The sequence below is a fragment of the Clinocottus analis genome, unplaced genomic scaffold (assembly GCF_023055335.1).
Source record: "Clinocottus analis isolate CAN_PGR_092001 unplaced genomic scaffold, fCliAna1.0.p SCAF_18, whole genome shotgun sequence".
In the NCBI taxonomy this organism is placed as follows: Eukaryota; Metazoa; Chordata; class Actinopteri; order Perciformes; family Cottidae; genus Clinocottus; species Clinocottus analis.
In genome coordinates, this window is record NW_027175909.1 from 14,865,567 (window position 1) to 14,892,625 (window position 27,059).

At 44.5% G+C, this 27,059-nt stretch overlaps 1 protein-coding gene across 1 annotated transcript; it reads right to left on the bottom strand.

The window, feature by feature from the left end:
* Positions 1–70: 70 nt before the first annotated feature.
* Positions 71–21,859, bottom strand: apbb1ip (amyloid beta (A4) precursor protein-binding, family B, member 1 interacting protein). Its single transcript, XM_068582021.1, has 14 exons — positions 21,728–21,859; positions 16,035–16,094; positions 14,934–15,021; positions 13,424–13,698; positions 11,645–11,722; positions 9,718–9,877; positions 5,859–5,980; positions 4,656–4,730; positions 4,423–4,566; positions 3,589–3,699; positions 2,130–2,228; positions 1,919–2,042; positions 1,772–1,833; positions 71–1,041 (listed from the first exon to the last, which is right to left on the bottom strand). Exons 2-14 carry the CDS (start codon positions 16,092–16,094, stop codon positions 388–390), a joined length of 2,052 nt encoding a protein of 683 aa, XP_068438122.1. The 5' UTR covers positions 21,728–21,859; the 3' UTR covers positions 71–387.
* Positions 21,860–27,059: the final 5,200 nt, after the last annotated feature.

Consider the following 27,059-nt stretch of genomic DNA (forward strand, 5'->3'; position numbering starts at 1 on the left):
AGAATGAAATAAAAGGCTGTTCATTTCATATTCCAGGTTTTATTCAGCTCGTCATTCATGTGAACGCTGATCGTTATAAAGAACATTTAGTTTTTAGTTTATAATATTTACAGCCTTCCATGAAAACATCAATATGTACAATTCTATGAAAACGTCTCCTGAACCGACTCGGCCGCTTTATACTTTATTTTAATCTTTTTTCTTCTCAGCAACGTGACGAACGCTGAACAAACCAAACCGTGACGACGCTTCCCTTTAATTCATGCGAGGTTACAAAGAAAAGCCGTGAAGAAGAAGAAGAAGGAAGGATGTCCTCCGGAGGAGAGGAAGTCTGTTGAGCTCCACCGGCTTCATGTTGTTGAGGATGTAATCTACTTTCTACTCGGGCTAATGATCGCGCTTCTTGTTCATGGCCTTCGTCAGTTCTGACATGAAGTCTCCTCCTCCTCCTCCTCCTCCTCCTCCTCCTCCTCCGCTCCCACGCAGAGATGGCGTAGTCCTCTTTGGCGGAGTCGGAGGCATCTTCCTCAGCGAGCCAGACGGCCGTATCGCGACCTTTGGAGGAGCGGCGGCGGCGGCAGGAGGTGGAGGAGGCGGCGGAGGAGGAGGAGGGGGCGCTCCGGCCCCCGTGAACATCGGCGGAGGCGGAGGTAAAAACCCTGGATCTGGGGGCGGAGGAGGCAGAGACGGGTCCTCGCCCCTGAAACTCACCGGCGGAGGCGGCGGCGGGAGGGAGGACAACGGCAACGGAGGAAGAAACGGAGGCGGAAAGCCAGCGGCCGGAGGAGGCGGCGGGAGGAAGTCCGGCGGGGCCTCCAGGGCGTCGTCCGAGGGCGGAGGCGGCGGCGGAGCGGGGAGGCTGTCCATCGCGGGTGGAGGCGGAGGGAAGTTGGTCGGCAGGTGTCGCTGACGGAGGGAAGGTCTAGAAGAGCTCTTGGCGGCCAAAGGAGGCGGAGGAGGAGGGAGGGATGCATCTGGAGGGGGCGGGGGGAAGATACCTGCTGGAGGTGGAGGAGGTGACGGAGGAGGAGGGACAAAGTCCTGAGGAGACAGAAGAGACAAGATTCAACATTCAAACGGGGATTTTTTATTTCCTTCGGTGGTGTTTCACTGAGCCGTACGAGGGCTGAAGTAAACCCTCGGTCTGATTTGACAAAAGTTTTTTTTGGTGAATAAATAAATAAATAATCATTTAGTGACAAAACAAGCACAGGAGTGAATAAAAAACAAAAATCCCCTTCATGATTTTAAAGTTCTGTACATACTTTACATTTTATGACATAAATCAAGTGGCATATTACACACATTACAACTTTTTTAAATTACTTCTTTTCACCACTTTCTGACTTTTTAATGTATTTTTTTACATGCTATATTTTGACTTAAGGACTTTTTCAGCATCCTATATTGTAACATACTTTTTATGTACTTTATTTATTTTATAACATACACACTTGTCATTCCAAACTATGCTCATGACATACTTCACTTTTTAATAACAATTCATGACATTTGAAAAACAAACAATATACATCTTTGTTACTTCACTATAACTTTTTTAAATATTTTTATGACATCTATATCATGCTTTTTTATAACATGCATTTTTTATGACATTTATAACTGTACCATACTGTAACTGTTACCCAGTAACTGAAACAATGAGCTAATATCACATATCTTCTACTTTTTTAAAACCCTTTTTGTCCAATTAACAAAAACATTCTCTCACATTTGACCGACCAGATGACGAAGATGAAGAGTTTCCTACCTGAGCATCAGGTCCGGGTTCGGGCTTCAGCGCGTGACCGTTGGCCTGACTCGGCGATTTAACTGGCGGAGAAAAACAAAACACACGATGTTCAGATTACCTCCGCTACATTTTGCCCGTCTCGCATCTCGCTCGTCGTCGCGCTACCTTTGACGGGCGGTGAGGGCGTCGACGGGTTGGAGCTGGACGGCGTGCTTCGGTTGGTCCACGCGGAGCCGACGGCGGCCTTCTTCTCCGCCGTTTTGTAGTTTTCATACAGCGACGCGCCGTACTGGAGGGACAAGAGACGCGTCAGGGGTTCAGTTCGGGTTGTGCCTTTCGGTACCGACGAACGCGCTGGAGGAGGTCAAACGTTTACCTTCGCGATCCGGATTCCTGTCACCCAAAGGTTCATGGACCACTCGTCGTCGCAGCAGAGGTACTTGATGTACTGAGACTCCTTCTGGATCTGAGGATGCTGCAGGAACAAATGCAAAAAGGGAAAGAACATACGGTGAAACTCGGCCTTTAAGGCTTTTATTAATGAAGGTGACATACTGAAACAGACGGTGACGGACCAAAAACACACAAACGTTAAGGTGACACACGGCACAAAGATCTTCTTTCTAGCCGTTAGCATCAGTGCATTTACTGAAAGACGACATCCCTCGACTGCGAGAGACTAAAACCAATACTGCAGAACCATACACACAGTGTTTAAAGTGTTCAAAACCTCCTAAATCAATGCAGTCCCTCTGTACGGCTACCACAAGGGGGCAGAGTGGGTCTAGGATCTTAACAGGCTGTGAGTTTAATTCCTGGCGTTTGGATCCGTCCAGTCAGCGTTTCTCTGAACATAACCAAAGTTAAAAGCGAGTGCCATTGAGCACGTTGTACGGGTCTCACTTGACTGTTACAGTTCACGGTTTCCCCCCCTGAAGAGGATGGATCCAGCTGCACATGATGGGGATGCGCTCCTGATCGCCGCCTCGGGGCCGCTCCTCTGAATACAAAACACCGAAAATGAAGCTGAATTGTTTCGCTCTCGTCCTTGAATTGTCAGCCGGTAAACACCGCCACGCCTAATCTGTCAAAAACGCACCTCGATTGAACCGCTTTAGTTATGATTTCATCATTTTCATCCTCATCCAACCGACTTATAACAAGTTTTACCGCGTGGAGTCGTCTAGCTTTAAACTCCAGGTGCTGACGGCCGAGGGCGAAGTAAAACAACCCGTGTTTGTTGCTTTGATCCTCAACTACTGTAGCAAAACATTATCTGCTGATTCTAGTATTTCCCGGAGAAGATGGGGGAAAAAAGAAAGAAACGAGGACTTTCACATCCCTTTCCGACGCACAACTCGTCAGTCAGCATTTAGTTTGGTCTTAAAAAGAGTCCTGCAGGTACCTCGCGTCACTGATAACATGCTCAGTGTGATGGTGCTCTCTCACACATGGTGTCATTTAAAGAAATATTAGGAACTGCTTCAGAAGTTGTCTCTCCGTCTCACCGCTCTCAGCTCAATTTGGCAAAACCGTCTCCTTTCACTTCTTCTATTTAAAGTATTTATTGCTTTTCACTGTTCCAGTAAAGTCGGCAGTTGTGCGGCTGACCACCAACATGCCGAATTCAATTCTGCATTCAGATCTCTTGCGATATCCACAGTGTGATGTGCCCCCCCCCCCAAAAACCCAACATGAAGCAGTAACAATGAGAAGGGGCCTCCAGAGTCTTACTGTAAATGTGTTCTTCAGTTTGGGGAAGTTGCAGCTTTCTCTGTCAGTGAAACGTCCATGTGGTTTTGAGAAAAGATAAGACACTTTTAGAGCAAACTTACTTTCAGAAGAAAGCAGAAGTCGGTCGGGGCTTTGTATTTGCCCTTAAAGTCTTTGCCGTAGTAGATGTTCAGGTTGTCGAGCTGGACAAAACAGACGAGGTCACGGGACGACTGGAAGAGGAAAACAGGGACGATATTACAACTTGATGCATATTGTCATTTATTCTTTTATCAAATAGATAAAATACAAGTTCAACAGTGAGGGGCTTCATGTCCTGTAGGATTCATATCTTTGGGAAGAACTTTGAAAAGAGTTAAAATATAAGAGAATAGGTATTAGAATAGGTCTCTAGATGTCTTTTTCCTTGTGTTTGAGTCGTTGTAGGAACCCCAAATTAATTCCAATATTTGTGTTTGTTGTATTTATTTGTTCAGCAAAGTCTTGAGGAAAAGATGTATATCTGCAAAAAAATCACTTTTAAAAGATATTTAGATCGTGACTATGAACATCCAGCTTAATATGAGCCAGATTCTCTAAAAAAGCCTCCTGGAGCGTCTCCCGACTGGTTCAAACTGGTCTTAACAACAACCCACATATGTATTAGACACATTTTTTGAAAGATTAGGACCTAAAGAATCGTAATCTCTGACAAACATCAGAATAAAACAAAGCATCGGCCTGTTAGGAAGGAGTTTCAGTCAAAAAATGTCAAGAATATCTGTATGTCTGCTGGTCTTTAATCTTTCACCACTGGCTTGAGCCCAACTGAGTGGATGAGAGCATTAGCTGTTGGAAGTGTGTGTGTGTGTGTGTGTGTGTGTGTGTGTGTGTGTGTGTGTGTGTGTGTGTGTGTGTGTGTGTGTGTGTGTGTGTTCTCTTCTTCACACCCTGACCTTGGTTTTGCCTTTGGGCACGTAATAAATCCCCGAGGCCCTCAGCTGGAAGAGTCGTGGTTTCCAGGACTTCTTGCCGTCCTCCTTGAGGTGCATCACCGCCTCCAGATCCGGCACGATGGTGGAAGTCCCGCAGAAGTTCTCCTGTACAGGTGAAGAGGGATGAAACGGGTCTCAACCGGCACCTTAAAGACAACATTTCACTTGTGGTTCATGTGCACGCGCTGTCTTACCTGTATCAGTAACTTCTTGTCTTGGTCTTTGATGTCTTTCAGAGCTTTCTTATCTTTCTTCCAGAGATAAAAGTTCTGCAGGAATAAAAGACAACGTGACTTTTTCTCTACGAGACGGAACATTTGGGATATTAATTTGTCCAAAACTTGGTTTATTACCTGCAATACGACTCTCCACTGTACTTTAAGTCAAGCCCTAAGTAGCAGGTGTTAGCATGCTAGGACGACAAACTCGATAGCGAACCTTATACCTGCTTAACACCAGGATGTTGTCACTTTGAACATGCTAGCACGCACACGTTAGCATTTAGCTCAAAGCGCCGCTTGGTACAGTCACAGAGCTCCGAGCATGGCTGCACACCTGTTTATCAAACGTTTGCTTCCCTAAATATGGATGAATATCCATATATCGCAGTTCAATTTGACTTCAGAAGTGTTTTCGTCACTCTGGTCAGAGATAAAAAACAAATTTAAATGTCTTAAATAACAGAACAAAACTGCAAAGGGCAGAACAAAATATTATCAGCCCAAAATAAAGCAACCTTGACCTCACTCGTTGTCCCTGTGTGACTGCGCCAGTGTGTTTTCAGATCATGGTCTGTGTTTTCATTGTGGCGAGAGGGAAAAAGCCTAAAAGGGAAATTCTATTTTGGTAGCTCTTGTCAGAAGTTAAAACTGTATTTTGATAGAGACGCACTGCACGAAACAGATCAGCCCTGCGTTGGGGGATGTGGAAGACATAATGGAGTACTTAAAAAAAAAAAAAAAAGAAGAGAATATCGCACCAGTTTCCCAACACGGCTGTTTGCCGCTGCCAACAGACCGAATCCATTAAACACGCCGGGTTTATAAAGGGTCCCTTTCTATCAACAAACATGCCAAGATCTCCCCGTCTTCTGCCTGAGGCCGCTTTGTCTGATGGACGACGGCGAAGGACGTAAATGTGAGAGGTCGACCTGCGCGGAGGAAAGACGTCTCATAATTCAGACAGTTGAAAATAGCCAGATGGCGCCGAGCTGAAGCGACGCGAAGATGGATTTACACGAGTCAAGGCCGAGGAGCGCCGAACTAGCCAGTGATGGACCTTTGAGATACATCACACGCACATCACCTCCGACCACTCAGAGTATGTTTGGAGAGGTATATATATATATACATTTATATATATTTAAAAAAGGGGGCGTGTAACGATGGGGGACCAACCTGTGGGTTTTTGAAAACCTCGTATTTTTCCCCGCGCTCCTGAAAGAGGACTTTGTTCTCGCTGTCCCTCGTCCAGGCCAAGAGGGGCTCCACCAGGTTCTCGTGGTCTTCGAACGCCCGTTCTGTCACAAGAAAATCAAACCTGGACGTCAGCATTTAGATGATCACATTAGAGACAGTAAGTGTGTATTTCTTAAGATTATAGCATCTTTTAAACGACCTATACACACTTATACACACTTTATTGTTTAATTTCCTAAATTGTTTGTTGTGCATATTAAGTATTTTGCATTCCTGATATTTTGTGTCTTCTATGTACGACAAACTAGTAAACATAAGTGCAATCAATTGTCTGTGTGTGTTTTTTTTAAAAGGCTCCACTTTCTAATTTGAAACATGGTGGTTTTAAGTAAAAGTATCCCAATGTAAAACTACACCATAACAAGTCATGGATCATTTACAGAAAGGGCCTCACAGTCACAAGCCAACGGGATAATGAAGGGGAATTTGTCTTTCCCCTCATACCATGTCTGAATATTTAAGCTATCTTGTTCATTTTGGAGAAAAAAAACACAATACAGCTGGCGCTGTAGAGCGTAAGAGGCCGCTGGTTGTGTGTGTGAGCCAAACGTCCTTTTTGGAGTAAAAAGCACAGAGTTGTATCTTAGTATTGAAGCTGAAGCTACTACATATAGTCCTGGGTGGTTGCGTCGCGTCATTTACTTTGATAATTATACCTGCCGGCTTGCAGTAAACACAGCCATCAACAAGTATTTCACCAGCACCTTCAAACTGCCAATAATCTGGAAGCATAATCTTCCAAAGGCAGTTTACTCTCTCACATCGAGAACAGCAGAACAATCCATAAAACAAACATTTCAGAGCATGTACAGTAGTTTACTCTCTCGTGAAATCTTTTAAAATCAGCTGAGCTCGATTCAAAGTCAATTTCACAGCCGTACGGCACAATAAATGGCACTAAACCTCAGAAACACATTAAGCCTCCTCTTCCTCCTCCTCTTCCTCGGCCACCCACAGACTACGTGCCATAGATCTCCCAGAATGCACTGGGGCATTCGACTGTAGTTCAGCCGTGGTCCCCAATTACAGGTTAGCAGCAGAGGTAGGAATTAAATAAATTGCTGCCAGGGTTCCAGTCTGCAGTTTGACTATTACAATCATTAAACGGATGGTGTGACTTTGCTATTTCGGAGGAAAGGATCCCTTTGAAGAGCACAAACCACACGGTGCACGTGCACGGTGTGCATGCTGAGCACATGGGTGAGGATTTGTATGAGGAGGATGTCGCTGTTGAGCTGTGTGTGCGCGTGTGTGTGTTTATTAGGCATGACTTGCCGCGGCTTTTTATGTCGGTGAAGATTAAAATGAAAAGGTCTGCCACTGCTGCTGGAAAAGCAACACACACTCTGTGGAGGTGGAGAGGCATTTAAAAAAAAAAAGGAAACCCACTCAAACGTCAAGCTGCCATAAGGCCGACACCGACGGTAGTCAGAGATGACACAAAACCCTGCGCTCCCCCGTGATTATAAGTCAAGTCAGCTAAGGTTTTTGCGTGGATCACATGCTTTAAATAAATCAGTGTGTGTGTGTCAGACGGCTAATTTAAACACAAGCTATTCATTTGGTTGAAAATAAACTGTGTTGACCAAAGGGAAACACTCATTTCCTCATTTGTTGTGGGTTTAAAATACCCAGAAAGTAAAAGAGTCAGTTCAACTTTTAGGGGTTTATCTTGATTTGTATACTTCTTGTGGACGTTGAAAAGCAACCGTCAGCTGTTTGGGATCCCGGTTTGTCATGCAGCACCAAAAACAATCAGCTTGAGGTTTTGTGTTTTTGAGTTACTGGAAGAAGTTGTTTGCCTTTCGGAGTTACAATTACACAATTCTTGTAGATGTTTTTTTTTTGTGTCAAGGTATTTGCAGCAAACAGTCAAAGGATATGCTTGCTGATGTATTATATGTTTTCTTATTGTCAACAAATTCGAATAAAATCGCCAAAAAAGCAGCTGTTATTGTGTGTATCCAAAACATCTCATTCGTCTGTGCACAGAGCTCTAAGAAAAATCAAAAACACATGAATGAGACGCACGATTGCACCTTCATTACTCCGTGGTTTATTGCCACAAATTACCGTACTCATAGTTTTTGTTTCTTAGAATACAAATGTGTATTTTTTACAATAGGACGGGGCAGACGAGGTCGTGAAATCTCTCAAAATGGACTTTTATTGTAAATTTGTGAAAGTACGGACGATTAAATCCAAGCTTATCCTTTAATTTCGTGCTTCACAGCTGAACTAGCCGCATATGAAATTACTTGAGTTTAATTCTAAAGCAAAAACAATATTAACTTTCAGTTTATTGCTCGCAGAGGTTAATAACTTTACCGCCTGTGGCTCATTAAAACAGGTGGGAAATGACTCTCTCTCCGTTTTATGATTTGATTGGTTGAAAAATATAAATGATCTCCGTAACAATCTGATGAAAATGTCGTAAAAAAAACCCAGAAAGCAGATGGCGATGAGGCGGAAAGTCCAGCAGCTGAAGTAAATATAGCGCAGACGGAGGATTGAGATCATAAGGCTTCTATTTCCGTATGACAGAGAGGATGACTGACGGTGTCCGATACAGCAAATTAAACCCACCTGTCTACACTGTGTGTGTGTGTGTGTGTGTGTGTGTGTGTAAGAGAGGGAGGGATGGAGAGAGTATAGGAAAGAGTGGGGGGGAGAGAGAGAGATCAATGTTTCATTGTGAGCTCGCTGCCGTATGGCTGCCATCCTGCCAATAAAAATACAGTTAATCTTCTGGACCTGAAGGAAATATCCCTCCCGGCACATTGCGTGTGTTTAGTTGACAATCCATATTAGAAAAAACACACACACACACACAAAAGGCATTTCTTGTCAAGGTCTATCTATATTATTACTGTTCTGATAGTTTTTCTGTGGTGTTTCTGCTCTATATTTACCAAAAATCTCTCGTGAACGAAGCAGAAGTATTTTCTCTTTGTTATTTTTCTGTTAATACAATATTGGTAGTTCGTTGATTTATTCCAAACTGACGCGGGAACTGTGCGCCAGAGGATTTTGCCTTTTCCCCTGAAGATACCCAACCTGTCACGAGGTGTTTGAGAGCAGATCTCTCATAAAATGCCCACAGACCGAACCGCCGTGGTGCTACATCAACACGCCAGAAGCAACGGGGTTTGTTGATGGAGTATGGACTTCATTTCCCTTTAGTCCCTTCCAGTTAACAACGCTTCCAAATCTGTTTCTTTGCTGATGACGAACCGCTTTATGTGGATAAATATGAGTTTCTACAGCAAGAGAGAGAAACCAGCCACAATATTAAATCATCTAACTCTGTCATGTCACCAAATCAGCTTTTTATTCTATTAAAAAATAGCTTTAGTTTGATAATTTCTCACTCGTAATACGTTGAAACTAAATACACTTTAGCATTCAGAGGGCTAATGCTAACTCTGTTTCTGCGCTACCTAAAAAATGTTTTTAAAAAAAGTAATAAAACAGTTAGCCGTCTAGCTTAGTGCAACTTACACTTATCTTAAAGTCTTTGTATTGGTTTCCATAATTTAATGTGAGAATTTAAAAATAATATTACTTATTTATTTGTTTTCGTGCTCCAATCCAGTGAAACTGGAAATATTGACATCTCTCAACATCTATTAACCTCTTTAGTGTGGGTTTTAATTGGAATTGTATGCCCTTTATTGAATTTATTTTTAAAAATATCTTGGTTTCACTGTAAAAGTATGTATATGCATGTGTAGCATTAACCATACAGTGTACTGGGTGCTACGTGGCAGTAGCTCACCGAGTTGCAGCTCCGGGTTGGTCTCACACAGGCTCCAGTTCACGTTGCCGTCGCAGTGAGTCTTCTCGAACATGTTGTCCAGGACCTCCCTGACCGTCTGCCTCTCGTCCACCATCAGCGTCTTGGCGCTGCCGTCATTCATCAGCACTTTGACCACCAACTGTCCGAAGAAACACAACTTCACCTCGTCAGTTTCAGGTCGGTGCGGCTTGCTAACGTGCTAACACGCTAACGCAAGTCATTCTGGTCACATTGATACATTTTCAGAAGGCAAACTGTCCTCATTTACTTTGTTAATGGAATAACAACAAAATTAATTTATTAACGCATGAAATTAACAGTTATACACAACTTCCATCTACCAAATGTTTGCTGCTTGTGCACCCATCCATGTTACCTGTGGGTAATGGGGTTAATTGACAAACAGGAAGGGAGAGCTTCTAATAGTCTTTATAGCGAGGGGAGCTCGGACTGTACCATTTTGAGTTGAGTACAGGGGGGTTTAATCCTTTCAGAGAATAGCCAACCTTGTGGAAAATCCCTAAACAACTAATATTTCCATATTAAGAGAGTGAGTAGAATGATTTGAACGTTTTATTTTACATATAAATGTCTTAATTAGAAAGGCATTAAAGTTAAAACATGTTGTGGACAGAGGCAGTTGTCTGTAAAGTGTGACATGCAGCTTGTTTATTATCCAGTTTAATTACAGTCCATGTGCTAAATGGTTGTTTCTGTGTCCTAATGTTAGTTTTACTGGAAGAAATGAAGCATCAACAGTTTTGTATCTCCATTCTGTTGACCCTGTTTGGCTTTTTAGTAATTTCCTCCCCATCGTATTCATCTCCTATTATTATTGTTCTATCACCTCCCTTTTCCCCAAAGTTGGCTGAGTTTAACTCTGGAGCGCTCATATGGCTTCACACTTCCTCTCATCTGAAACAAATCCAGCTTCGGGAAACTGAGGAGTTTCACAGAACCGACTCGAGGTCAGCCGGTCGTAAAGCTTGCGTCATAAAAAAAAAAAAAACGAGGGATTCAGGGATGTTATCACAGGAGGAATCAGAGTGTTGAATCACACGTTCCTGGGTCTTGACCTTTGGAAAACAATATGGGTTTGGCATGTGGTTGAATGAAATGTCGCTGGATATCAAATGATTGTTCCTCTTACAGTTCTTCCTCATGTCTATAAAAAAGAAAAATACACGATCCCTGTCGAAAGCGTGAAACTCGAGGGGCCTCTGCCCACAGACGGTTGTGCTGAAACCACAGAGAGCGCACCTTGCTCTTCTGCGGCAAACAACCCTGGGACAGATGTTCCTGTGAAAGTGGCCAGTGGTCTGTTTTTCCTTAGCATCCACACACACACACACACACACACACACACACACACACACAGCAATCTGGAGGTGCTGTTTTCTGCTGGTGTCCTTTCGATTTTCATTTAATAACATAATAGACCATTATTGCAGCCACGCCCGTGTAAATTATAAGACTTCTCAGCCGAGACACGTGTAGAAGTGTAGAATTTGGCAGCCATATCTTCAGTCTATTAGCTATTATAAAACTTTATGCAATTGGCACAAAACTATGGTTTTGGTTCTGCGTTGAAAAAAAAAAATAATGGCACATCCTGCCTGCCGCTGAAGCTTTGCATGCAAAACCACATGTCTTCGCTTTTGTTGACTGCTTTGAAGATGAGAAAGTGTCCAAAGAGCCGTGATGTCCTGCAGGACGCTGGCTGGATGAAAGGTGAGTCATCCATTACTGTGATTGATGGCTCCTCCAAAGGAAGAGAAAGAGCCGTGCTATCTTTTGAACGTTGCGTCCTCCACGGTGACGAGCTGTAATTCACAGCGTCTTTAAAGTTCACTGTTGCCAGTGGATATAAGATCAGAGAGGACTCCTCGGTGGTTGGTCGTCTTACCTTTTTCACTTTAGCTTCCTTGAGCTTCTCGAGAGCGAGCTTGATTTTTTCTGCTTTCATCTGCGCCTCGATTTCCTCCTATAGGAGAAAGAATATCATGTTGTGTTTAAGGGCTGAATGGGTCCATCCACCATTAGCTTTAATCTGGTGTGAACATACTTTGGAAAATTAGCACCAATGAATCATCTATGATATTTGGAGACACTCAATGGAGAAGGGAAAACCCCAAACTTGTCATTTTTATTCTTTGTACAGATCAAACAAACATAAGGCAGGATTATTTGTGAGCTTTAGAGGAGCTGCTTGGCAGCCAAGTTAGCTGTTTCCCTATTTCAATTATTCATGCTAAGCTAAGCTAATGCACTGCTGGTAGCTCTATATTTACTACATACATGATAGCGATAGCGATATTCTCGTCTAACTCAAAGGAAATAGGTCCATCGCCCAGAAAATATTAAGCTGTTGCTTAAAAATGATGCTCACGGTAAAGACCCCTCCTTTACCGTTAGCTAAAAATAGTGCTAACGGCAAAGACCCCTCCTTTACCGTTAGCTAAAAATGGTGCTAACAGTAAAGGAGGGGCCTTTACAGTCAGCTAACGGTAAAGACCCCTCCTTTACCGTTAGCTAAAAATGGTGCTAACGGCAAAGACCCCTCCTTTACCGTTAGCTAAAAATGGTGCTAACAGTAAAGGAGGGGCCTTTACAGTCAGCTAACGGTAAAGACCCCTCCTTTACCGTTAGCTAAAAATGGTGCTAACAGTAAAGGAGGGGCCTTTACAGTCAGCTAACGGTAAAGACCCCTCCTTTACCGTTAGCTAGCAGTAAAGCAACAGCCGGATGTGAACTGTCTGCTGAGCTCATTTCTGTGTGTGCGGCGTTTCAACGCTGCTGCAGGAGCTGCCGAGTTTAATTGGAATTCCATAACGTCTCACATGTGAAGCGTGCGTCAAAGAATCTCATTTGGGACATAACGTATCTAATCTGAATCTCAATTAGCGGGGGATAGGATACCCTTTTAGTCTGGCGTATAACTCGGATGCGTTTTTCCACGTGAAGAATCCTGCCGACGGTGCAGTTTTAATGAACGTGTACGCCTCTACCTAACAATGACACATTCTCTGCCTCGGCACACAGCTGGTGTTTTTTACCTCAGGAGGATGAGGTAACAAGCCCTGCTAAAGTAATAAACTCCCGTCTGGATTCACCCCCACCTCCTCTACCTCCACTGCCACATCTTACCTCCCCTTCTCCAACCTTTGGTATTGATTCTGTTACTCTTTCCTGCCTTTTGTCTGTCTGTGTTTGATCTGTTCCAGACTGTAACTGGAACAGATGCGTCCGTCCAGGAACAACTTCGCCATGATCTCACCGTCCAAACTGTTATAAGAGCAATACCACTCTTCCCAGTTGCACAAAGACAAAAAAAAAAGGAATCGCTAGAAATGCATATGCATGGGAACGGGCGGTGTTTTCATTGTAACGCTGTCTCGTCGCTCAGGAAAGCGCTTTAATCTAGATTGTGACATTATTATTTCCTCTTCTCTGCTTCGTATCTCCGTCGTCGCCTTCCAATGCAAAGAAATTAAATGTTTTTCTTCACTGTCTGTCATCTAGTGTTGTGGCTTTTTTTTTCTCCCTCGAAACCAAAATAAACACAACTTGCTTAAAGCTTTCACTTCTTCAATGTTGCACCGGTTCCCAGCGGACAGAGAGGTCAAAAGGTTGTAGAGATGCTACACGTCATCTCACAAACGGCACACAGTGTAGGATGACTCACCTTTGAGGGCTTTGAGGCCTGAGGGGGCGGAGGTGGTAGAGAGGAGGCGGAGGAGGTGCTAACGTCGCTGCTCGCTGGCGATGTCGGGGAAGCGAGGGAGGAGACCGGACGGATGCTAGGGCCCTTGGGCGGGGGCGGCAGGGCCGGCGAGGTCGGTGACGGCACCTTCAGGTCTTCTATTTGCGCCGCGAGTTTCTCTTCCGTCGCGTTTAGATCGGCCACCAAATCAGCCATGAGCGCGTCCAGGTCGGTGTCCTCCAGTTCATTGAGGGACTCTGGTGTGAGAAGACCCGAGTACAGTAGGAACATTAAAGATAAGAGATACTGAATGATTGTCATGACATTTTGTACCAACATTCGTGGTTCCCAGAAGATATATCCTTATATTACTTCAGTGACCCCTAAAAGCAGGTGAAAATTCAACATGAGGTGCCTGTGGTGAGCAGGCCCGTCCTTCAATCAGAGGATCGGCGGTTAGATCCCCGGCTCCTGCTCGTCCTTGGCTATGTCCTGGAGCAAGACACTTCACCCCAAATTGCACCCGTAGCTGTATCTACGGTGTATGAATGTGTTGTAAGTCGCTTTAGCTAAAAGCATTAGCTAAATGTAAGGTAATATCGCCAATACTTTGGTTTGTGACCAAAAGAGCTGCAAAACTAAAGACATTTCCAACACCTTTAGCTGTATTTAGTGCTAGCTGACGAATGCTAATGGGGAACAGTTTGTATTGTCATTGTGAGCGCATGATGTTAGCATTTTGCTCAAAGCGAGAGCTGAGAGCTTCTTGCGTGGCTGTAGATTTTTAGTTAGTGTATTTTGTGATTGATTGTCGTTCAGTTGAGATTCATGAAGGTTTGTCCTTGTAGCTGAGAGTAATGTGCGGCGCAGAGCTGACGTGACAAGACTGAAGTAGCCTTCTCGATGACTGTACTTCTAAACAAACAGCCGGGGAGCGACGAGTTAAATTAGAGTGCTACCGCCAACAGATGCTGCAACCTTGCTTTTACCTTAACCTGCTTGTTTTACAGCCCATAAGAGCCAAAGGCAAACACTGAATAATTAGCACATACAGGTGACCTCAATCTTTGTCTGAAATCACCTCCTGATCAGCAGCCAGATTTACTGCAGAGACACAGCAACGTTGTTGTTTTCTCCCTCTTTACTTTACACTGATATAATCTGATTGATACTCTGGATAAGGAACATGTTAAATCTATCTATCTATCCATCTATCCATCTATCTATCTATCTATCTATCTATCTATCTATCTATCTATCTATCTATCTATCTATCTATCTATCTATATATCTATCCATCTATCCATCTATCTATCTATCTATCTATCTATCTATCTATCTATCTATCTATCTATCTATCTATCCATCTATCCATATATCTATCTATCTATCTATCTATCTATCTATCTATCTATCTATCCATCTATCCATCTATCTATCCATCTCTCTATCTATCTATCTATATTTCTACATGCGATAGACAAAGTGTTACCATTGAGGTCAGTGAAGCCGATGGATAAGTTGACTTCTTCGTTGGTGCTGGGGAGAGACGCGGGAGGTACTGTTTCCTGTCCGAGACTCTGCAGGGGAGAATGAACGAGGCAGTGTGTTTATAAGACATGTATAATATATATGTATAATACATGTGCAGCCGCAAACTGTACGGCGCCACAACACACACTTTAACATAAACATTATGCAAGGAACCTTTATGTTTGCACGTCTAACTCTACATCTGTTTTGGGTCCCTAACAGAGCTTCTATGTGTCTAAAATAGAAGTGATTTAAAATGACTGGTGGGTTTTGAAAAAAAACAACATCAAAGTCACCAGCAGGGGTTTTCACTAAGTCAAAAATGTGTAATCTCCAGCGGGTTCATGCCATTTGACCTCCCCCTCTTTTAAAATAAGTGTGTAATTGATGGTTGTTAGATGACCACAAAGAGTGTTTCCCCCCACTGCGTCTGTTGTGCTTTCCAGTCTCGAGTGTCTCGGTGATCGATGGAGCGTTTTAGTGAGTTTGTCGTGTGTCGCTAAAGTAGAAACGTCTATTTGAGGTAAAACAAAAGAGAGTCTGGAGCAAACGTGTGGTGCATGAAAGGCTTGTATATGAGCTTTAAAAGCTGTACTTTATTGAAAAAACAGAAAAGATTTAATGCATTTTACTGTGACGGAAAAGGCCTGTTGGCATGTTTGTTAAAAAAAAAAAAGAGAATATTGCAAATCCTTTATTAAGCATTTTTTTAATGAAACCAAACCAAAAGGTTATTGTTGTTCCATAATTCAACTAAGCATATGTATCATCGGCTCTTTATGATTTATGAACCATTTACTTGTTTAAATTAACTTATTTTTAAAATGTGTTATTGTCTTTTCCAATTTTCTTCAGCAGTTTTGTTGTTTTTATATCAGCAAATAAATAGAAAAAGTAGATTTTTGCAGACATATCGGAGCAACTGATACGGATTTACAACAAAATAACAATACTACTAATAAAAAACATACAAAATAACATTATTAAAATGATTAAACATGTATTTCCCTCCCATATATAACGATTAGTGCTCAGTGAAACCCTGAGTGTGTCAGTTCACCTGAGTCAGGAGGTCCATCTCCCCCAGCAGGTCACTGAACATGGCGTCAATGTCGTCCATCTGTTTGAAAGCAACAACAAAAGTGTCAGACACCAAGAAAAAAAAAAATACTCGACGTAAACTTTTTCACCACGTGACAAAAAAACTGATCGTCCGCCGCTTTACTGGATTTCTACGGTTTGGACTCAATCATCATGTGAGTGACGGTGCTGCTGCTGCACTTTGAAGTGAGCGCCCTGAGGCTACGTGATAGCAGCTCCACCCAGAACGAAGGAAGAAAAGTCTGTTCGCATGACTCCCAGGCATTCTTTTTGCGTCGTTTTTGCAGGACGTGTTGTGTCGTGTCGTGTCGTGTCGTGTTGGACATGTTGAGATATTGTTTTCTGTCAGATTCAAAAACAACCGACTCCAACTCCCCACTGCGATCAGTCCAATAATGTCATCAAACATCGTTAACGGTTGAAATCACGCTCTTAACTTGATGACAATATGCACACACACTGATATGTTTCAATCAGTGTTTCTCAGTTACTGTGTGCTAGAAAAAAAACTCACTCAGAATACTGCACGACCACTGAAATTGATCCCCGAAACATGCTGAGTCGGGGAAAAAATTAGAAACCATCGGCAGTAATGAAATATGCATGCTTGTATGCTGGGCGTATAGCTATAAATTGCTGATTAAGACTCATACACTTGACTGCTGTATATAATTTAAAACATAGTTTGACCTTAACTATGGACATAAAGCATGAGAATGAACAAGATTCCTCCAAAAGGACTCCAAGAGAGCGCCCAGAGTTTACAAAAAAAAACATTGTTCGGTGCCTTAACATCAACACCACAGACTAATAGTGCCCTTTTTTTGAAATATTAAGACATAAAGCATCGAACTCCACCGCAATAAACACAATCTAGCAAAGCATTGACATTTAATGAAGCATATTGAGTCCAGAAATCGTGTTTTTCGGTTCAAAAATTGCAAAATTACCGAAAAAAGACAGTCTTCAAAGGGGTAAAGCTGCAAGAAACGATGCTCAACGTGGTGGCACCTGAGCCGGCGGCACGAAGCCGTAGCTAGACAATACTCCACTTTAACCCCCAATATAGTTTATCATTTTTCGTCTGCTTGACATCTGTAATCATGTACAGTAAGCGGTCTCTCCCTGTGTATTATTTGAATCCACATTTCCTCAGAGCAAATGTTATGACGGGCTGGAACGAGCCGTCCAAACAGAGTCTCTGTGTTGCTACGGTGGGACATGACCAGCGGCGGGACGGGTCAGTGGCAGTTCATGCAGCCACAGTGCTGCTCTGATGGGGTTTGAGCTTCACTAAGACGTGTAACATGCTTCAGCTCCAATGCATGTTAACGGTCCCGTGAACCCAACAGCGGCGGAGCCTGCAAAGTACAATATTCTGACAAAAGGACGTTAAGCATCGCAGCTGTAGCTGCTGAACCAGTCTGGTGAACATTACAGGCCCATAAATGTTAATGAGGGCCACTTTAGTCACACAATGGGGGGAAGGATCCGTCTATTTTTTTTTGGTCCAACATTATGGCAACAAAACCACTTAGTTCGGTTTTTGGAAGACGGACAAGAATGCGTCGCGTCACGACAACACTTCGGGACAAACCGTGTCGAACACCGGGCTTGCGGGTGAAAGTCCCGAGTTGTTTGGACCAAACCACTTCCCCTTCCGCCCATAAGTGGTCTATCTCTATATTTAATACTGTGACACTCGCTCTGACCGTCAGCTAGTAAAGTGGATGCGCTTTAGTTGTGTTTCCAGCACGAAAAAAGGATCCTATTGAGTTGCAATGGGCATAAAAAAAGGACAAATAGCTTTAATTTTCTGACTATTTAACAACCTGCAATGATTCTGGGCTGCAAGATGAGGCACAAAGAAGTTTTTGTTGTTGTATAATACATTGAAATACTTTGTTCTATACATATTTTGTTCAAAATTTTACATAAACTGCTTTTTTGTTCATGCGTTGCATAATAACAGATGATTTTAAAACGGTCTACTGACCGTGTCTGTATTTTTATAGTGCGGCTTTTGCTAATTTTGTGGCACAAAACCATGACTGGTCAGCTAAACTCTGCGGTCGGGTTGTTAGGTGAAGGTCAAACGGGGTTATATGTCGCTGTAAGACGACATTATATGAAAAGGCTTGGGTTAGGTGAAGGTTTGTTGTGGTTAAAGTTAAAATTAAGGTGAAGACCAAAGCGAGGCCACACTTACGTCTCTCTGGTGGTGACTGTTAGCCACTGAACCAAAAAACAAGCTCATCCAATCACAAGTTCTGTCCCTCAGAGTAATGTTTGCATAAATCTCCAATTTTCCCCAATTATTTTTCTACCGTTATGGAACATTAGATATGGAAATATTATCTTCAACAAAGTGTAACTCGCTGTTTTCACTCACCACGGTTTGGGAATCTGTTTAGTAAACGTTAAGGAGCCAATGAGAAAAGAAGGAAAGGAAGAAGAAAGGAAACATTTGCAGAGTTTTAATGAAAAGCAAAGCCAGACAGTCGAGGCGAATCCCCCGGTCGCACTGCGGAGGAGATGCGAGTGATTGATTGTGTTCCAGGCAAGAGTTCAGACAGCGCTGTGACATGATGTTTCTCATTTGAATGGGAAATGGATCAATATTGTTCCAACATATACCAGATGGTGCGTGCATGTATGGTTTGAATCTTGTTGAGGGGAAAGTGACAACCATAAATGAAGTTTTGTGCAGATTATTACAAACTTATTTTCCAGAATGACGTAACTTCTTTGAGTGTCAAACAGTAATTTCCACGTGAGGCGTACGCATGTGATTTTCGAACTGTGGCCTACGCCCCTTTTACGAGAAGGTTTTGCCACCAAGAGGAAGTGGTACAAGGCGAACTTCCTGTCACTTGCAATGTTGAAATAGCAATGTTGACATGAGCAGCCACCTGCAACCTTAATGTCGTTTCCTGCACTCACATTGTGACACATTTCAGGGTCTGAAAACACAATTCAGACCCTAAAAAGCATAAGAGCATAACAAAAACAACTTAAATTAAAGCTATTGCAGACAAAAAATGCTTGATATAAAACCCTCATTATATAAAAAAATCTATTAAATCCATTTTGTTATTTAATTTCCGTCTTCATCTCGTGGTTGCACATTTTATTTTGTGTTATGGCAACCGCAATAATAATAATAATAATAATCTCACTGCAGCCACCACAGTTTTGGTCCAAGTCGGCTCTCTGCTCACACACAACCACACAGAAGAAGTAACCGCCGTGGGCGTCTGACGCCACTTTCAACACGCATTTTTAATGTCACACAAGGAAGAGATTAGCATCAGTAAGGTCAGCGGCTTCCAAAGGCCAAATACACAAAAAGCTCTCATCGAGCAACGCAAACAGGTGTCTGCCGATGGAGGCAAAGCACATTTCAGGGACGTTTAGAATCACTTCTTCCGCACGTAAATGCACGAATTACAACATTAAAACTTAAGAAAGTATAGTCCGATTACACGTCTGTTCATTTGTACGTGTGACAATGCAAACAAAACACAAAGGAGAACCACAGGAAAGATGCTAAGTGTGAAGCAACGGGAGAGGCTGTTTGTTTTACTGAAAGATAAGTGTGTTTGCTTTTCTACTGGGAGTCATAGAGGGAGATTGATACCACTTTCATATCTGTAGAGTGTGATGCGAGAGCCAGGAGGTCATTAGCTTAGCTTAGGGACCGATAGCAGGGGGGAAATTAGCCTGTAGCCTAAAGAGTTAAACAAAGAAGATGTCATTGTCAGTGTTAACTAGTAACTAGTTAACTAGTAACTGGCTTTAGAGGTGTCAGTAGATTCATTTTGTATTTCTGGACGGAGCCTAGCTAGCTGTTTCCCCCTGTTTCCAGTCTGTTTGGTACGCTAAGCTAAGCTAAGTGTCTCCTGGCTATAGCTTCATATTGTATGTGGTGTCTATCTCATTTAACCATCAGCGAGTAAGCGAACAAGCTTATTTCCTAACTTGTTTTCTTCTTTTAGAGACCGTGAATGAACAGAACTGGCTCAAGACATTGAAAACTCGTTGTGAAATCATGCAAAAGGTTTTTCATCAGCAATATCGGAGAACCGTTGGCCTGGCTAATGCTATGTGACAGGACCATTACTGATGCATAACATGCTCGGGAGTGGGCTGAGTTTTTCCATTTGGATCGGACAAAACTGACGACAAGCGTCGACAGGAGTGTAAAGTGAGACGGAGGAAAACAATGGGATCCGCTTTGTTTCCCGTCAATATCTTAGCATTTACCGGAAAAAAAACAACGTTCGCAAATCCTTTCGCGACCCTTCATTTGACTTTGGACGCCGCCGCGGCCTCAAGGAACACAATCACAAAAGTATGCCGCCGCTCCTTTTGCATCGTTTTCTACTTTCTTTCCAGAAACCGCTCTGAAAAAAAATGTGGCGAGTCAGCGCTTATGAATATAGTATTGGAAACACTCGAGCGTCGGGAATCTGGCGCCGTATCAAACCTCCACAATGCATTGTGGGAGACACACCACCACGAAATAGAGCATGCAAGCGACTACTACATTCCTAAATAATCTGAAAATCTTTTTTTTGGTGTAAATGCACACGCGTTGACTCAAGTTTCAGGCGAGACAATGGAAAGCAGACAACGGGCCCTTAAGTGGCCGAATCAAAGCACAGCATGTTTACTATGATGTAGGAAGAAAAAAAAAACTCCACTCAAACATCTTTACTTACAGATGTGTTTACAGAAGTGGAACTGTAGTAGGAGGAGGCAAATTCGGGGGTTTGGAGCGCTTGAAGGGCAGAAAAACCCCAAGAATCATAACTGACATTTCACAATACACAAGATCGTATCGATGTGTGCTGAAGGGGGGAGTCTGTGCTCTTGTAGAAATCAAACATGGACACTAATTTCCACTCAGGTTATATTTACGTAATCCTTCAATCTCTGTCTTCTCCCCTCCCAATGAAATCCCCTCTGCACATGACTCATCGGACAGTGTGTCTAAACACTCTGTGCATCGCAACGTTTTCTGGCTCGACAGCAAGGGGAAAACAGGAAAACTGTCAACTACGACAGCGGATGCTCGCAATAACGCACAGCTTCTAAGTAATTCAGTCCATTTTTTCTGTGATTTTAATCTCATCTCAAAAAGCCAAAATGTACAAAATGTTCCTATCACGGGTTGACAGCGCTATTAGCTTCAAAACAAGAGGCCAAGCGTATCAGTTTCATGTGGTTATTGAGTCATAGAGCAGTCTGGAGTTAGAGTCGGGTCCACCCAGTTGGAAAGAGCACCTACGAACACCCTTTTCATTATATTAGAATAGCCTAATGGCTAATAATCCCTTATCGCTGCACAGGAACCTAATTAAGTACAAGATGGGTGACAATAGACGTTTTGTCCTGTTATAATTTGACAATTTTGAAGAGTCTGTATCCAGGAGGAGGCTTTAAATGAAGAAAAAACGTCTGTGTATACGATTTCCAGTTCTGTATTATGACCGTTATCTGTACTCTCCTTCCAGCTGGAAGCCAAAAAAATTGATATTTATTTGACAGATAGACACAAGAAAGAGTCAAGGTCAGAGAGAAGCAGCCGTGTGTGTTCACCGTTAACTGAAGGTACACCAGATCTAATTCAGCCGAGGTGTCACTCACCTTTTCAAATGTGTTGAATCCTCGTTTCACCGGTTCGTTTTCAAGCTTCGCGGACGTCAGTTCAACGTGTTATTCTCTCTCGTGAAGCTCAACCACCAGAAGGACGCACGCGGGCAGATTAGGGCGTGCTGATGTAGATCGCATCTGTCTTGACTATTGACTTCTTGCTAAATGCGGAAGTTCAGGTCTCGACCTGCCGCTGCATTCCTTCTCAAAAAAAAAGAAGCTCCAACAACTTTTCGCAACAGGTCTTGTCTGGGCAACGCTGGGCCGTCCCACCACCACCACCACCTCATATCTGCTGTGTATTTCTGCAAACTGTTGTCGTACGAGGACAAAGAAATCTGCACCCTCTGACTTCCAACCATGTAGCGGCTGATTGACAAGCACTTGAGTGCACAATGGAGTGTGAGGAAGAAGGAGAAACATAAAAGCGAGGTCTCGGCGGGATCGAAACGGCCGATTCAGCAGGAGGAATGTTGACGGCCTCGGTTAATGATTCACCTCTCTGACGCTGATTTACTGCAGGTCTTTAGGCAGGAGTGGTAACGCAGCGGTGAGCTACCAGACTCCAGCTGAGCTCCTGTGATCTAAATGATTCTGGAGAAAACACACCAGCAGCATCACCTCTGCACACTCGAGAAGCATTTTGCCTGCGCAGTCATCTTGTCTTTGCGCCTGAGGCGTGCAGACGTTGCTCCCGCTCTTTCTTTACTCGTCACTTAGAATCAGGAAGGAGTTGAGACACCCGGTGTGGTGCAACAAGGTCAGTTATCTTCAGGGAGGAGGGAGGGAAGAGAAGGGGGGGAAGGGGAGGAAGCAGAGAGAGAGAGAGAGAGAGAGAGCCAAGCTGTCAAGCTATGAATAGCCTCTGGCTCTTATCTGACCAGGCAGATACAGATAGCTCTGTTTATTTGCATTTCTCCTTGAGTCAACCTGGGAGGCCGAGAAAAAACATAGATTTCACATCTTTTTCATTTTTCAAGCACGTCAAAAAAGGGAGCGAGGGATGAGATTCACGATGCGTTAGGAGAACAGCTTCGCCTCTGTCTCGAGACTCATTTTCAACTCTTTAAATCTGTTCATGAAGTTAAATATCACTTTGTCCCATTTGCATTATTTGCGCTACGGATTAGCGTATTAGCACCTCTGTGTCCGATTCTCACCTCCTCAGACCACCCATTCTACGGCGAAACCCTGACGGCGAGGCCGAGCACCACGGGGGGCGGGGCTGCAAACCAAATAACCTATGAGTGTGACCTTTTGACCCCCAGAAGGGCGACCACCCTCGTTTCCTTTCCCCCTCTCCCCTCTCTGAAGGGTTGACAGGCAGATGCACACGCTATAGGCAGCCTCCCATTAGCCGCGAGCGTCTCCAGACCGACGAGCACCCCGGGGTGCCTCGGAGGACATTTCCCAAGTAGATATACGCTGACTAACGGGATCGTGGAGCTCGGCGGTGAGGAGAGAGGTGACTTTTGTACTTTGTGCTGCATCTCTGCAGCCGCTGAGTGGAAACCCGTCAAACATCTCGAGCACGGGGTCAAGAAAAGAGAGCGGCGGCGTGTTTGAAACGCAGATGTTGTGCAGTTTTAATGCGCTACAGGTTGCAAAAGCAAAACCCGAGTTATGAAGTATAGCAGAAACCGCAGATGGTAAGGTGTGAGAGAAAAGAAGAGAAGGCTTTTTGAAGCCCATTAGTTTCCATCATGTTTAATCTGAGTGCTCCAACACACCTCTGGAAACCTTTATTGAGCCGGTGTGCTCCATGAGAACAGGCCGATGATGGAAACCAGTGGGCATCTGTCAAATGTACGACTGCAGAGGGCAAACTGTCACCATGATGATGTGGAAAGTGATGCATTAGGAGTGCTGTAGTGCCCTCTGTTTGTACTCTGCTGTACTAAACGCTCTCAGTGGGTGGGTGTGTGTTGCGTGGTCATGCTACCTGCAGCACTTATTGTCTTTGTGCAGCAGCTGATCCACTCTGCATGTTTACACCAGAGACATAACAAACTGTGTGCTGGATTTTTTTGGATTTATTTTATGTATGCATGCAACTAATTTAAGTTTCCAGCCCCCCCCCCCCCTCCCTTCCCCTTCCTCTTGGCAGGATGTGTTTGCCAACATTATTCATTCAACGATAAACCAAATGTTTGTTTCTTATTAACATGAGTCAGCTCAATGGAGGCTCATTTCTGAAAATGTAAAAAAAAAGATGAAGAAAAGCACCAGAAAGGGAGTTTTCTTCTTCTTCTCCAGAGCAAGAGAGAGGAAGCTTGTGCACATACATGTGTGTTTGCTTTTGGACTAGAAAATAAAATCCATAGAGACGTCTTAACTGTCTGAGTGCAACGCGACTGAACTTGGACTTTTGTTGTTTGTCTGTTGTCTTTTTTTTTTGACTAACGGCCGCACAAATAGTCAAATTCCTTTCCGTTATCTGAACCACACATCTCATTACGGAGCCGATCCCGGCTGACGTTGGGTTGCAGGTTGCCGGTTGCAGGTTGCAGGGACCTGGACACGTCACAGAGCTCATCTAGAAACAGACAACCACTCACATTCTCGGACAGTTTATAGCCTCCAATTAACCTGAGCTGCATGTCTTTGACCCCACGCTGAGACATGCAAACTCCAGACGGAAAGACCGCCTGGGACCGGGGTACAAAAACAATAGTTACAACCAATAGTTGTATTAAATCAACACAACAGATATTTTGTATTCAAATGAAGAGAAACCAGGTAAGAAAATTGAGCCAGAAGTCAGAACATTGAGGTACTAAATTGTCATTTTGAAGTTAAATTATGAGACGGAGTTATAAAAAAGGAAAATGTCAAAGAAGATTTCTTTTTTCCTCCTCCTTCGTGCCGGATATTGGCTTCCATATGGGCCTGACCGTGAAATAAACAACACCTAAAATGCATAATCATGCACAAAAACGACCCTCAGAAGCAGCACACTACAAACCCCACGCCACCCGTCAGCCATCGGGTAACCTCCCGGCTGGACGCGTCGCTGAGCCGAAAATGAGAGGTTTTAAAAAAAAAAAGCAGCTGTGCGTCTCACATTCTTGACTCCCTTCAACAAAAGCTTGACCTCTGTGGGCTCGGTGGTCTGCAAAGAGGAGCGCTCGGCGGCGTTGACAGGGCCAGTAAGACACTGGCGTTGAGGACCAGCAGCTGTCTCAACATTCATGTCACTTTTTTTCGTGCAACTTTGCATGTCCATAAGGTCACACGGGGACGTCTTTTGTTCAACAAGGAAAATTTGAGTAAACATTTTGAGGAAAAACTTCAGTATTCTGCTTTCTTTCACCACAATGTGGGGGATTCCTGCAAGGAGGACCAGGGAGGTGAAGGGTTAATTTGTGGCCGGGGAAACCTGATGCTAATTAAGTCTTAGGAATGCCACATACTGACATTGTGTTGCAGAGCGCCCTCAGAGCGGCTCAGGCATGGAGAGAGAGCCGGCGGTAATGCGCGCGTCTGATGCTTTTACTCCGTACTGACAGTGTCTCTGAACCCTGCAGCTGGAGGAAACGCTGCGTGCACACCGAGAGGCTCTCGTGTCAACTTTAGTGTTCACTTTCATCTGAAAGGAGAAGATTAGTGATGGACTTTGAGGCTCTTTTTTGAGTTGGTGATCAAACGCTTAAACTCGCATTTTTCTTTTTTTTTTTAAATATATATATACATAGCGATTTATATCTGACGCAAAAAAATGTTTTTAGTAACCCCGGTGCTGTTGCTGCTGTTGCCTTGTGTCTCACTGCGAGCTGTGGCAGAGATCTGCCGGGGGACGCACTGCTACGGCGCGGAAACCGGCGATCCGAGACCGTGCACCGGAGCGCACTGCCCGGGGAGCAGATCCTCCTCCAGACCGCCGCGGCAGCAGCTCAACCCCACGACGCAGGGCGCGCGAGCGGCGCAGATCGTCGCCAGCCAACACTACGCGTACCCGAGCTCCCCGAGAGCGGCGTCGGACGCGCGCCCCGCCGCCCCGCCGCCGCCGCCGCCGCGCTTGCGGCACGGCGACAGCAGCAGCAGCGGAGGCGGCAGGCGCATGAGAGCGCCAGAAGTTGTACCTGCAAGCTTTCCCGTGGAGCAATCTCAGCCCACTAATGACACCCGAGACTGCAAGGGGATCGAGTGCAGACTGCCGCTGAGGATACGGCCGAGAGCTCGCGCGAGGTCCTGCGTGGGAGAGGGTTGCAGTTCGGAGGAGAGCGCCAGCCAGCTCCCTCCCGTCCATCTGTCCGACAGAGCCGCGCAGTTTCTGGGAGACTTCCCGGAGCTCGGGTACCCGTCGTCGGATCTCGGCGGCGCGCCTCTGGGTGTCCAGCTCACGTGTGACATCAAGCCAGGTCTGCTATCATCCTCCTCATCCTCGTCATCTTCACCATCTAACACTTTAACTGTTGCGTTCAGGCGATTTCAGGCACGATTAACTTCCTTCCAAATGCCCCTCTGTGCTCAATTGTGCAGCAGTCTAATCACTGCGGGACATTTCTGGTTGAGTAGCAAGCTTCAAAAGAAGTTGATGAATTATTATCTTGCTCTGGAAACAGGGGGAGGAGTGAGGGGGCATGCATGTAACCCTTTATTGACTTTAACCCTCTTTTGTAAACCCCCCAAAAATGGGATTATGCACACACAAAAAAGCAAAGGAAGACTTTGTCGACCTTGAGCCCAAAAATGATATCGGCACAGAGCAGCTGAACTGGAAACATGTCTGTGAGTCAGTTGTCCAGAAAATGCCGAGTGCTTTGATGTTGGTCCACAAAAGAAACTTTCATTGCACTTGCCAGCTCGGCCAATACAACCGGGCCAACGGGTCTCTTTTAATCCCTTCCTCCACGGCGGTGTTGAACAATAACAACTTGTCCGCTCGCATATTTCATGTCGCATTACTTTTGTTCCCCCCCCCTCTAGGGGAGAACGAGGTCCCCTCAGAAGATGCCCTCATCCTGCACCTCCAGCTGGCAAAGGGTCAGGAGCAGCTGGTGGAGGCCCTGCGCGGCCAGCAGACGATCATCCGCGAGCTGCAGCAGAAGCTCGCCGACCAACAGGAGGCGCTGCTGTCCCAGCAGCGGGAGATCCTGGACCAGCAGCGGCGCATGTACGAGCAGATGGACGTGGTGAAGGCCCAGTACGGCCTCCTCTCGGACACCGTCAAGCAGGTCTCCTTCCAGGGCCTGCAGGGCGAGCTGCGCAGCTACTTCGAGAGCCACCTGGCGGGTCTGCAGAGCCAGGCGCGGAGCCACCTGCAGAAGTCTTACGCCGTGCACAAGATGGACGCCGACTCCAAGGTGGTGGACGTGGTCGGGGA